Here is a 13,080-nt window from a genome sequence, read left to right on the forward strand (position 1 = left end):
AAACGCCCTCAATAATTCATGCACCCCACGCAGAGGCAGCCCTCAGTGGCAGGACCGGGCGGGCACTGCACACCCTGAATAATTCACGGGCGGTTTTGTGAATTACGGAGCCATCCTGCCTTCCCTCTCAGCAGACACCCCGCCCACCTGGGCGATCTCAGCCGTGACCCCCAGGCCCCTCGAGTCAGGATCCCTGCCTCCCAAGGACCTCAGGCCTTTCAAGGGGGCCCGGTTCAACCGGGGGAGGGCGGCAGGCTCGGAGACCCCAGGCACCGGGTGCAGAGGCCCGGCTGTGTGACGCCTGGCGGTGGCCACCCTCTCTGGGGCCAGGGCCGCCCCAGCTCCCGCAACCCCTCGCTAACGGGCTCTCGGTCTCTCTCCTCCCTGCAGCCTACTCTCCGCCCGACACGTCCCCTGCAAACCGTTCCTTTGTGGGATTAGGACCAAGGGATCCTGCGGGCATTTATCAGGCACAGGTAGGGGCCGAGAGGCCGGCTGGGGGGGGCGGGAGGGGCAGGGCAGAGGGGCCGGCCCGGGGGGCTCAGGGCGAAGAGGGCCTGCTGGGTCCCACGCCACACCCCCGGCACAGGGGCGCCAGCCTCCCACACCCCACCTGGGCCTCGAGCCCCCACCTGGCCTCTCCCTGAGGCCAAATTTCCCTCCACCTTGGTCCTGGGGGGATGGGGTGTGGCCCCAGACTCAGCCTGTGGGGTCCCCAGGGGCGTCTCCTGGAGACCGTCGTGGTAGAGCTATGGGACCAGTGTCATTACCACCTGCTTCCCATGGTATAGATGGGAAAACTGAGGCCCAGAGAGACAAGGGGATCTGCCCAGGGTCACACAGCACATCACTGTCCCCTCCATCCACGCCAAGGCCTAGAGGGACCACGGGGTGGCCGGGGGAAACTGAGGCAGCCCATGGCGGGGCGTGGGGACTCCCAGGACAGCATCCAAGCCCCCATCCCAGGCTTCAGCCCACATCAAAGCCAGTGTGCGGGGTCGGGGCAGAGAGGCTTCGTCAGTGGGACAGACAGGATGGGGCAGGGGCCAGTGTTCATGCTCATTCATGTTCAGACGGCTGCAGCTGAGTGAGCATGGCCGGGGTCCCCCCACCCCTAGAAGGCAGGCAGGCAGGCAGGCGGTTGACAGAGGAGGCTCAGAGAGGGGAAGTGAGTTGCCTGAGGCTGCACAGTAGTCTAGGGAGTGGGGGCATGGGAGGGCAGCCTTAGCCCCAGGCCCAGGTGTCCCTCACCCCCCACCCCCATAAGGGGCTCTGTGTAGGCCAGGAGCGTGTGAGCGCGTCTGCGGGTTCTGGGTAAGCGGCTGGACCTTTGAGCCTCTGCTCTCTCCCCGGTTTGTGTTGGGGACAGGGTTGGAGGATGTAGGAGCAGCTGCCGCAGGCACGGCCCTGGAGGTCCAGACACAGAGAAAAACGAGCTCTGGGCTACCCGGTGGCCACAGAACTGCAGAGCGTAGAGATGTATGGGGTCCCCAGGGGCTGTGTTCAAATCTTCCGGCCACTGAGGGAGGTTTCCTGCTGCAGAGCCCACGGGCAAGGGCCTCCCCAGGACCCTGCGGGGCTGTCCTGGCTGAGCGGACGGGGGGTGGGGGAGGGGACATGGCATTCCGCCTCCCTCCCTGTGCTGGGTACCCAGGACGCCTGTAGGCAGCCCCTCCCTCTCCTCCCAGGCTCCACAAAACCAGCCGGAGGAGGAAGCAGGGATTGAGGCTGCTTCTCCTGAGTTCAGAGGAGACCCGTGTGCTATGGGTGGAGGGAATCCTGGATCAGGAGCCAGGGCTTCAGCCCAGCGCTGGCTCACCCACTCTGAACCTCTGTCTCTTCCTCTGGCCTTGGGCACCCGCACCAAGAGCCTTTGAAGGGCACTGGGGGACAGAAAGGGCACCGAAAGGTTCAGACTTCCCCACACCCCCTAAATATTAAGCACCCTGCCTTGCACCCACAGAGCCCCGGAGAAGGGAGTGACTTGGTCACGGTCCCCCAGCGAGCAGATGTCCACGACTCCTCGCTTTGGGATTTGGGCCCCCTGTGGCCAACCTCTCCCCCGCCTGGTGCTGATGGAGCCCAGCATTACCTCTGCCACCCGCACCCCACATCTCTCCCTCCCCCAGCGGGAGGCTGGGAATGTCTTAAGTGGTTCAGAAACCAAAGCTAATAAAAGCTGCGGTGGGAGGAGGCCCAGCCCGCTCGCTTAACCCTTCCCCAGCTTCTGCCTTGGACCAAACCCTCTGACCAGGCCCTCCCGCCAGGGCCCAGGACCCTTCTCTCAGACTGCGCTGGCTCCAGCTCCACCCCACCCGAGCCTGGGAGGGAAGGGAAACTGAGGCAGGCAAGGGCGGCACCTTTCTCAGCATCCCTCTCTTGACTGGCTGGACCCCTCTGGGGACCCAGAAAGGGTGAGACCAGGGCTGGCAGAATGGGGTGTGGGGCGGCACTGGCAGGGGGCCCAGCATAGGCAATGGTGTGTGGGGGGTTGGGAACTGGCTGGAATGTGAGAGACCTCCGGTGGCAGGGGCCAGACAGGTGATGTGGGCTTTGCTCTGGGGTAGTGGGGAGCCCTAGAAGGGTTTAGAGGGAGGGAGTGGCCACCCGCCAGGCCTGGGAGTCAGAACTTTCTGGGGCACAGAAGGGAGGTGACACATTGTCAAGAGGCTCTCAGCGGGGCATGGGTTGGGGGGAAGGTGAGGTCCCCAAACTGGGTGTCCGGGGAGCACAGTTCTGGGGAGGACCACATTGCCGCTGCCCTGACTGGACTAAGAGCACCTGGGGTGAGGCCGTGCGCCGCTGCCTCCCTGCAGACCCCGGAGAGAGGGAGGGAAGAAGCAGTGAGACCCCGCTCTCCCCTCACCCCACTCCCGCTCAAAGGGCCCTGAGCTTGGAGGCCTCTCATTTCTGATTCTGGCCAGTCAGCACTTCTGCCTCCGCCTCCTCTATTCCTGGCGGATTCGCTTCCCTCTGCCCCCTCCTCCTTCAAAGCCTGGGTGGGCGCGCCTTTCCCTCTGCCTCTCCAGCTCCCGACACCCCCCAGTCCATGGACTCTCCCCCCATCAATATCCCTCCCCAAGATCTATGCTAATTGATCTCGCCCTGGTCAGTTACCCACCCATCCCCCCGTGTCCTTCCCTATCAATCCCCCCACTGTGAAGCTGGGTGGCTCTGAGGCCCCGGCCCCTCCCCTCTGTGATGTCCTCCACGTCCCTACATTTCTCCTGCACGGGAGCCCACGTAAGCAGGTGGGTAAACCGAGGGTGGGAGGCAAGGCAGGCGTTGAGCCACATGCTCGGAGCCACACAGGCGGCTGCAGCCAGGCCAGCAGGATACCAGAGCCCGAACCTCACCCTTCACACCCACTGCCTCAGTCTCCCCTCAGCTGAGTGGGAGGATGTGGAGTTGAGGGCGCCCCCACCCCACCCCTGCCTCATTGCTGGGGCCACAGCCAGGCAGAAAGGGGAGGGGAGGGGAGGGGAGGGAGGAGGGAGGAAGGGCTGAGGGGAGGATGGTCCACCACGGGGAGGGTCACGCCCAGAGTCTGTCGGTTGCCAACAGAAACCAGACATGAGGTAATGGCCAAGATGAACTTGAACTTGGCTGGAGGTGGAGCGCTGGGAACCACTGTGGTGCCAGTTAGATGGGCTGGCCCAGTGGCTGCCTGGTTGGACGGGCTCTGTTGAATGATTTGCTGCAGGGGTGGGGGCAGGCCCCGCCTCTAACCTCAGTGGGGGAGCGGAGGGGTCTCCCCAGGTCCAGAGGCACAGCCCTCCCCTCACAGTCCACCCTGGATGCTCCATCTGGGGTTGGAGTTTGCCTTTCCAGGGCAGGGGTCTGGACAGCGGCTTCTCTGCAGAGACTGAGGCTGGAGCTGTCCCCAAATGACGTGACCTTGGGTACAGCCCCATGCAGACCTCCCCTCCCTTAGCCTCGGTCTCCCGCCTCTGGGAGGTTGAGAGTCATCCTCAGCCCCGCTGTGCTTAGTGAGCTTCTGTGGGGCGAGGGGGGGCCATCCGGGGGACCTGTGACAGGATGGGCCCTGGACGCCCAGGACAGTGCTCAGAAGATGCCAAGGGAGTCCTGAGAGGCAGGCGAGGGGCTTGGCCCTGGGCCGGAGCAGAAATGAGAGCCAGAGCCAGACAGGCCTGAGTTCAAGCTCCCACTCTGCCACTTCCATGCTGGTGACCTTGGGCAAGTTCCTTGACTTCTCTGGGCCTCACTTTCTTCACACAAAACAGAGCAGTGGAGGGAGACCTACTCCCTCCTTCATGGGGGTACTGGGCGCATCATTAAAGAGGAGAATTTTTTTTGTTTTTTTTGTTTTTTTGTTTTTTTGAGACAGAGTCTTATGTTACCCAGGCTGGAGTGCAATGGCACGATCTTGGCTGACTGCAACCTCCGCCCCCTGGATTCAGACGATTCTCCTGCCTCAGCCTCCCAAGTAGCTGGGATTACAGGCACGTGCCACCACGCCTGGCTAATTTTTGTATTTTTTAGTAGAGACAGGGTTTCACCATGTTGGCCAGGCTGGTCTCGAACCCCTGACCCCAGGTGAGCCACCCACCTTGGCCTCCCAAAGCGCTGGGATTACAGGCATGAGCCACCGCACCCAGCCTCTTGTTTACTTTTTAAAAACATTCTCGAGGCCGTGTGCGGTGGCTCATGCCTGTAATCCCAGCACTTTGGGAGGCCAAGGCAAACGAATAAGCTGAGGTCAGGAGTTTGAGACCAACCTGGCCAACATGAAGAAACCCCGTTTCTACCAAAAATACAAAAATTAGCTGGGTGTGACGGCGCATGCCTGTAATCCCAGCTACTTGGGAGGCTGAGGCAAGAGAATCACTTGAACCCGGGAGGCAGAGGTTGCAGTGAGCCAAGATCGCGCCACTGCACTCCAGCCTGGTGACAAGAGCGAGACGCTGTCTCAAAAAATCAACAAAAAAACTCTTTATAAAGTAAACAAGGCAGCTGATGTGGTGGCTCATGTCTGTAATCCTAGCACTTTGGGAGGAAGGAGTTCAAGACCAGCCTGGTCTACATGGCAAAGCCCCATCTCTACAAAAAAAAAAACAAAAACAAAAACAAAACTAGTCAAGTGTGGTGGTACATACCTGTGGTCCCAGCTACTCGGGAGGCTGAGGTGGGAGGATCACTTGAGCCCAGGAGGTGGAGGCTGCAGTGAGCTATGATGGCACCACTGCACTCCAGCCTGGGCAACAGAGCGAGACCCTGTCTCAAAATAAAATAAAATAATAAATTGGCTGGCCACAGTGGCTCACGGCTGTAATCCCAGCACTTTGGGAGGCCAAGGTGGGCGGATCACTTGAGGCCAGGAGTTCAAGACCAGCCCAGCCAACATGGCGAAACCCAGTCTCTACTAAGAATACAAAAATTAGCTGGGTGTGGTGGGGCAGGCCTGTAATCCCAGCTACTTGGGAGGCTAAGGCACAAGGATCACTTGAACCCAGGAAGCAGAGGTTGTAGAGAGCCAAGATCACAGCACTGCATTCCAGCCTGGGCAACAGAGCAAGACTGTGTCTCAGAAATAAATAATAAATAGAGAAGAAAATAATTTTTAAAATATAAAATAAAGGCCAGGCAGAGTGGCTCACGTCTGTAATCCCAGCACTTTGGCAGGCCGAGGCGGGGGGATCACGAGGTCAAGAGAGTGAGACCATCCTGGCCAACATGGTGAAACCCCGTCTCTACTAAAAATACAAAAATTAGCTGAGTGTGGTGGCACGCACCTGTAATCCCAGCTGCTTGGGAGGCTGAGGCAAGAGAATCACTTGAACCTGGGAGGCAGAGGTTTCGGTGAGCCAAAATCATGCCTCTGCACTCCAGTCTGGCAGCAGAGTGAGACTCCGTCTCAATAAATAAATAAATAATAATATAATAAAGTAAGATTAAGTTCCAGACCGGGAGCGCTGGCTCACACCTGTAATTCCAGCACTTTGGGAGGCCAAGGCAGGTGAATCACTTGAGGTCAGGAGTTTGAGACCAGCCTGGCCAACATGGTGAAACCCCATCTCTACTAAAAATACAAAAATTATCTAGGCATGTTGGTGGACGCCTGTAATCCCAGCTACTCGGGAGGCTGAGGCAGAGAATTGCTTGAACCCGGGAGGCAGAGGTTGTAGTACGCCAATATCATGCCATTGCACTCCAGCCTGGGCAACAAAAGCGAAACCCCATCTCAAAAAATAAAATAAAATAAAATAATAAATAAAATATCAAATACAGTTCCAGATAAATGGATCTTTTTTTGTATAAGTATATCCCCAGTGTTGCATGGGCTAGACTTATACTAAAAGAATTCTGTGTTAACCAGAACTGCAGTTTCACTGGGCATCCTGTACTGTGTCTGGCAGCCTTCCTCAGAGACAGAGTCACTTGCCATGGGTCACCCAGCAGGTTGTTAGAGCCTGGGATGGGGAAACTGAGGTCACAGGGTTGCAGGAGGTGGGGGGTGAGTGTGGGAAGAGGTAAACCATGTCTGCAGCAGAGTCTGACCCCTCGACTTCTCTCCCTTTCTCTCTCTCTCTCTCTCTCCCTCTCTCTGTCGCCACTGGGCCACTCAGTCCTGGTATCTGGGATAGCAAAGGTCTTCTTCCCTCGCCCCTTCTCCATCGTCCCAGGAATCCCAGGGGGCAGCACAGCCGGCCCCTGGCCCACGTTTTCGGTGGAAAATTAGAGTGAACAAGAACACCCCTGCCGACTCCCAGCCCGGCCGAAAAGACAAAACACATAGACGCACACACGCAGGAGGAAAAGAAAAAAAAGGAAAAAGAAGAAGAAGAAAAAATAAAAACCCACCCAAGCAAGAAGACACAAGGTAAAGACGCAATGTTTCCACCTCTCGGGACGCCAAGGCCGCAGGACTGGAGGGCCAGGCCCTGCCACCCCCACGGGAGACCCGGGACAGGGCTTCTTCCTAAATTATTCATCTCCTCTCCGCCTGCTGCTCGGGAAGGACAGACGCCGGCCGCCCGCCCGCGCCCCGGAGGCCCTGGCTCTGTCCGGACACCAGGTGAGCACAGCCTGGAGCCTGTGCCCAGGGCCGACAGGCGCGACACCCAGCAAGGCCACCTCTCCCCGGGCCCCCGCGCCTCTGCCGGACACGGACCGGCCCCTCACTCCCCACCGAGGACGCAGCCATTGGCGGGAAAGGGAGACACAGCGGACCCCCGCCGGGCAGCGGAGACCGCAGAGGCGGGCAGGGTGGGGCAGGCGAGTGGTGTTGTCACGGGGGTGCGTGGCGCTTGCTAGCCCTGGCCAGGGGAGGAAGCGAGGCCCAGGCACCTGCTGCCCCTCGAGGGGGCCCTGCCTGCCGTGGGACCTCCCCACAAGCCCCTCCCAAAGCGCCGGCCGACTCGCTGTCTCGCTGGGGACTCTTTCAGCCCTCGCGCCCGCCCGTTTGGGAGGAGAAGTCTATGCAATTGGCCCCGGCCCCCCCACCCCCCACCCCCGGCATAGGAGGCCCCCCCACCTCGCCCGGCTCACACCCCCAAAGGGAGGGACCCACATTGCACACACTGTAAGAAATGCACTTTCCGAGGAAGGGGATGGAGGAGCCGGGACACCCAGAGCTCCCCGAGTTGGGGGTGCCCATCTGGAGCGCCCCCATCAGCCCCTGGCGGTGGGAGGTGAGAGCGAGTGGTTTAAGTGCCTGATTCCCACCACCCGCCCCCCCCTTTATCCAGCTGGGACACGGAATGGCCACGGGCCTCCTCCCCCTCCCCTCCAGCTCCTCCACCAGCCCCTCCAGTCAACCCTCATCGCCGTGCCCCATCCCCAGAGCTAGAGAGATGGGGCCCCTGCGTGGCCCGAGGGGCACAGCTGGGCGTCACCTCCCAAGCGTCCTGCCCTGCCGGGGCGCGGGGGTGGGCTCTGGGGAAACCGGTGCGCCCCCCACGCCTCCGCTGCCAGTGCCTTACATTCTGGAGCGTCCCCCCTCCCTGGTGCCTCCCAGCGAAGGGGGACTGCTGTTTGCACTTTCATCACCTCCCCCCGACGCGGGGCCCAGCCGGGGGACGTGCGTCACGGCTGGGCCCCCAGAGGAGAGAGGAGGCCGACGCCAGCGGTCCCCGCTCGGAACGGGAGGGTTTTCGGGGGGTTCGGCGTCGCACCTCGGGGCCCCCTGCGGCCGCGTAGGGGGGGCCTCCCATCTGCTAAGCGTTTTTCCGTTGAGCCGCTCCAAAAACACTAAGCTGGGGACGCCAGGTGCCCCCCCCACCCCGGCTCCCTGGCCCCATCCACACCTCCACCCCCACCCCAGGATCGCCATCTTTAGGGGAGGCCTGGGAGGGGTGTTAGGTGTTTTTAGGGCCACCGAGTTCAAACACAAGGACCCCTCCCCGGCCCACCCAGCCCAGCCCCAACTGACCTCCATGCCTAGGGAAAAACTCCCCCCACCACGGCCCCCTCCCCCGACCCAGGCCAAAAAGCCAGGGCAGGTCTCCGGGTCTCACCTGCCCCTAGCCCCACCCCCCTGCGCCCGAAAACCAGACTCTCCTCCCAAACGAGCCTCAGGAGCTTGGCGAACCCGCTCGCTCCTAAAGAGAAAGACCCAGGACCCTTCCCCATCACGCCCAAGAGAGGTTCGTCATCCTCTGGCCTCGAGCCCTTGGTCCGTCCGTCCGTCCGTCTGTCCTCGGGGCCCCGCTCCCCCGGTGGCCCTTGGGGATCAAAGCGTGGGCCGCTCTCCAGGAGGGCGGGCGGGGGAGGGGGTGGTCGGGTTGTGCCAGTGGGTTGTCCGGAAGCTTCTCAGCCAGGGTGTGGGGGTCGTGGAGTGGCGGAGGGAGGCCAGCCGGGCTCCCGAGGGGTCAGGGCGCGACGAGAACCAACTCTTTACCTAACTTTGCATGGTGCTTAGTCAAGGACTCCTGCGACCTGGTTCCCGAGGTCAGCTGGCGGCGCTGACACACATGCATGGCAGATTATCCCTGGCTCTATCTCCCTGTCCCTCGCCCCCTCTACCCCCCACTTCCTCTTTAAAAAAAAAAAAAAAAAGATACAAAAAAAACCTTTAAAAAAATTCCATGTTTCCTAATTTGCACGAAATTTTCTACCACAAGATGTGCCTTGCCTTCCGAGAATAAGTATTACCTTTAAACAATATCAGCGCACACACATAGCTGCATGTTCTGCTCGTGTAGTTAAAAAAAAAAAAGACAAAACAGTGACATGAAATAAAAAATAAAAATTGAAAAGGGATGTATTTCTATTTGTAAAAAATAAAAAGAAAGTGAGAATCTAAAAAAAAAAAAAAAAAGGAAGAAAAACCACGCTAAAAATCTAAAAATCAAGCCACTGAAAACAATTGCCCCCAAGTCTACCCAGCCCCTGGCTGTCCTTGGTCCTGTCTCCCCTCCTGCTGTATTCAGGGGTGCCCCCTGGTGCTCAGCCTCTACCACCCCCAACCCTGCTCTCGGGTACCCAGAGGGGTCATTTCTGAATCCCCTGCCCAGAGGACAGACCTCCGGGGCCCATCTTGGCCCCGGAAAAGGGCTCTCCTCTCTGATTGGTCCCTAGGCCATGGGCCGGCCCCTAGACACCATTCACCAACCCACTGCAGGCTGTCCCTCCAACCATGGGGTGGCCACCCCGCCCGCAGCCAGATTCCCCGCTCCCCACTTTTCATGCAGGCTGGCGTACCCCTGGCTCAGGGTCAAATGCTGTTCCACACCCACCTCAGAGGCACCCCCTCTCCCCTGCCCCGTGCACCCCCACCCTTCTTGCCAAAGCACCTCTTTTCCCCTATCCGGAGACAACCCCAGGTGGCATTCTCTCCCACCCTCTCCTTTGTCCCCCATCCCCTGTCTCTGTCTTCCAGCTGTGAATATGAAGGGTATCCGGTATGAAACAAAAACAAAACCTGATATATGCAATATCTGTCGTCTGTCTGTACCCACGGGCCTGGTTCAGCCATTGGAGGCCCAGCCGAGGGTCCGGCAGGGCGCAGGGACAGCCAGGCGGCACCGAGTCACAGGCCGTGGTCCGGTGGCCGACCATGCTGTTGTCTTGTCCTTGATTTTATTTTCTCTTGTTCTTTTTTTTTCTTTTCTTTTTGTTTTTAACTCCAGCTTCCTTTGCTTTTTACTTGACCAAAGCTAAGACAATAGCCAGATGGTTAGTGGGGCAGCCAGGCAGGGAGGACCCAGGGCTGGGATTCTCCAACCTGCAGCCCTCACCACCTCCAGCCCCTCCAAGCATCTCGTGTAGGGACCCACGCAGATGGTCCCATTCATTCACCATTGCCCCCAACCCCGGGATTTTGGGTGGTCTCCACAGCCACCATCATACACTCATCTCGTGTTTTCTTCCAAAAAGTCACCTCAGCAGTCTCCCCAGGCGACACAGAGGGAGAGTCCAGACCACCACAGCTGGCCACGACACTGTCCTTAAGTAATATCCACTGGCCAGAGAGCCCGGGCTGGCTGTGCACAGCATCCATGTAGCTGATTTCTAGCTTTTTTTTTTTCTGCCCCCCTCCTGAGCAAATCTGTCTTGCCAGGGAACTGGGAGCAACTGGTGGCAAAGGGAGTGGGTGGCACCATCACCATCGGGACCATCACGTCCCTGCACAGCCCACACCCGGGGGCCCAGAGTCCTGGGCTGGGCGCCACCCTTCTCACCCCGAGCTTGCCTCCTGGGCTCACTTGGCACCTTGGCTGAGTGCAGCAGGCAAAAGCCCATGCCAGGCAGCGTGTTGTGGGTGGTTTAGTTCTCCCCGCCTCCCTGTTTCTTGGAAAAGCTGCAGGGTCCCTGTAGGGCAAAATTCCCAGGCACCTTGCTGCAGACAGAGTAAGACAAAAACACCAGGAAGCAGGATTCCACGCCCACCTCTGCAGTTTGGGTTCACAAAAGGGGGTGCCATCATCCCTGGATGGAGGAGGGAGTGTTGGTTTTGGGTTGGTTTTTTTTTTTTTTTTACATGTATGAAACTGACATCTTCTCAAATCTTGTCCCACCCCCCTCTTGAAGCCCCCATCACCCACCCCTGCTATGGACACCACACCTATGCCAGGCCCCCCCAACCCCAGTCTCACTCTGGGGTCTGCCCATGCTGTGGGAAAGAATAGGGAGGGCTCCCAAATATATGCAAATTGTCCCCCTTCTGCCGGGGCACCTGACAATGACCCGGGTGGAGATGGGGCATGGAGGAGTAGGAAGACCCAGCCCTATTTGCCTGGGGAGAGCAGGATCTGGAGTCCTTCATGCCCAGGTTCTGACCCCAGGGCCCCCCCCTGGGCTAGACAATCAGATCCCAAAGGAATGCCAAAGGAGACTCGGTTGGGAGAGCCACTTAGGGGCCAGACCTGGGTCCCCCTGCAGGTCCCCAGGCGGCAGACAATTCCACCTTCCCTGCCCCAGGACCTTGAGACACAGCAGCATCCCAGGCACAGACAGACTTGGCTGCACCCGACTGTCCCTTGCCAGACAGGTCCTGGAGGCAGGAGCAACTGTCCAGCCCTCCAGAAGAGACAGCAAGCAGGCCCCCTCCCCACCCTGGCCTCCCCAATGGTACTTTGACCTCCAGTGTAGGGCTATACTATACATATATATAATTTTGGAATTTGTTTCTCATAATACAGAATATACAGTGGCTACCTTTTATCTTGGTCTGGATTCTCTCTCTGAGACCCCGGATTTTACTTTCTCTTTGGAGGGCGCTGGGACATACGTCTCTCAATCCAGCTTCCTCCGCATCCTTCCGTCTTTCCCCATTTCTGCCATGTCAAACACTTCCTGAGAGTCTCACCTCCAAACTGACACCACTGCCCATCCATTGCTCAGTGGTACAGAGTGTGGGGTCATCCACCACCCTTGACCTCCCCCCAGGGAGAGGTGAGGAGGCAGACCCAAAGCAGTACCAGCAGGACTTGTTGCCAGTGATACCAAAACAGACTTTTCCCAAGCAGTGCCTCACATGTCTGCTGGTGTGGCTTTGGGATTCTCCTGCCCCACCCCCCGTCCCTGGCAGCCCTCTCCCCAAGGCTTTGCTCACACCTGAGACAGGAAGGAAGGGGATCCAACAGGAATAAGGGCCCCCGGAGAGGAAGGAAGTCATGCACCCCCAAGCCACCACCCCCCCAGCCTTCCATGCACATCTCCTGGCTGGAAGAGAGCCCTCCGAAAAGGGGACATGGGCTGCCCCGGCCCCTCAACTGCATCCACACGCCATCCTCTCGTCTTGGGTCCCAGCCAGGCCCCCCTAAAACCAAAGCCCCTTCAAGTCCAGGGGTCCCAGCCTGTGCCCCCAGCTTCCTGCCCACCCAGCCCCAAGCATTCTCACACAGAGAAAGAACAAGCAAAGGCTCCGGGGGACAGGATGGGGCAGGGCATACAGTGGGGGGTTGGGGGGCAGCTGGCAGGAGGGAGGGACAAAACATTTTCCTTTGGGTTTTTTTTTTTTCTTTATTTTTTCCCCTCCCTTACTCTTTGGGTGGTGTTGCTTTTCCTTTCCTTTTCCCTTTGAGATTTTTTTGTTGTTGTTTCCATTTTGTATTTTACTGATATCACCAGGATAGTTTACTCCTTCTAGCTTTCTGCTTACTGCACACCGGATAACACACACATACACACCCACAAAAATGCTCATGAACCCAATCCAGAGAAGGTTCCAGCGGGTCCCCCGCCCTCCCCTCCTCCTCCTACTTCTCCTCTCGATGGCGAGGACAGGAGGGGGACAAGGGGACACCTGGGCAGACCCGCCGGCTCTCCCCCCCACCCCGCCCCGCCCCTCACATCATACTCCAATCATAACCTTGTATATTATGCAGTCATTTTGGTTTTCGCGGACGCGCCTACCTAAGTACCATTTACAGAAAGTGACTCTGGCTGTCATTATTTTGTTTATTTGTTCCCTATGCAAAAAAAAAAAAAAGAAAAAAAAAAGAAAAAAGGGGGATTCCATAAAAGATTCAATAAAAGACAAAAAAAAAGAAAAAAGAAAAAATGTATAAAAATTAAACAAGCTATGCTTCGACTCTTTCTGGCTGTCCTGGGTCCTCTTTTCCGTGTCCCGTGGGGGTTGCTCTGTGTCCTTTGGAAAAGTGAGGGGCAGAGGCT

At 58.5% G+C, this 13,080-nt stretch overlaps 1 protein-coding gene across 7 annotated transcripts in view; it reads left to right on the plus strand.

Moving 5' to 3' along the window:
* The window catches only part of NFIC (nuclear factor I C), a 105,780-nt gene extending 92,778 nt beyond the window's left edge, over positions 1 to 13,002 (plus strand). For 4 of the 7 annotated variants that reach the window (XM_063620668.1, XM_055248330.2, XM_055248333.2 and 1 more), the window contains one exon: positions 6,588 to 13,002. In XM_063620668.1, the coding sequence (XP_063476738.1) occupies positions 6,588 to 6,605 (18 nt within the window). In that variant the 3' untranslated portion in view covers positions 6,606 to 13,002. Of the gene's footprint in view, positions 1 to 390; positions 477 to 6,587 lie in introns of all 7 variants that reach the window. The other 3 variants (XM_055248331.2, XM_055248329.2, XM_055248332.2) reach the window with 1 other exon arrangement.
* Positions 13,003 to 13,080: the final 78 nt, after the last annotated feature.

This window comes from Symphalangus syndactylus, chromosome 17 (assembly GCF_028878055.3).
Source record: "Symphalangus syndactylus isolate Jambi chromosome 17, NHGRI_mSymSyn1-v2.1_pri, whole genome shotgun sequence".
In the NCBI taxonomy this organism is placed as follows: Eukaryota; Metazoa; Chordata; class Mammalia; order Primates; family Hylobatidae; genus Symphalangus; species Symphalangus syndactylus.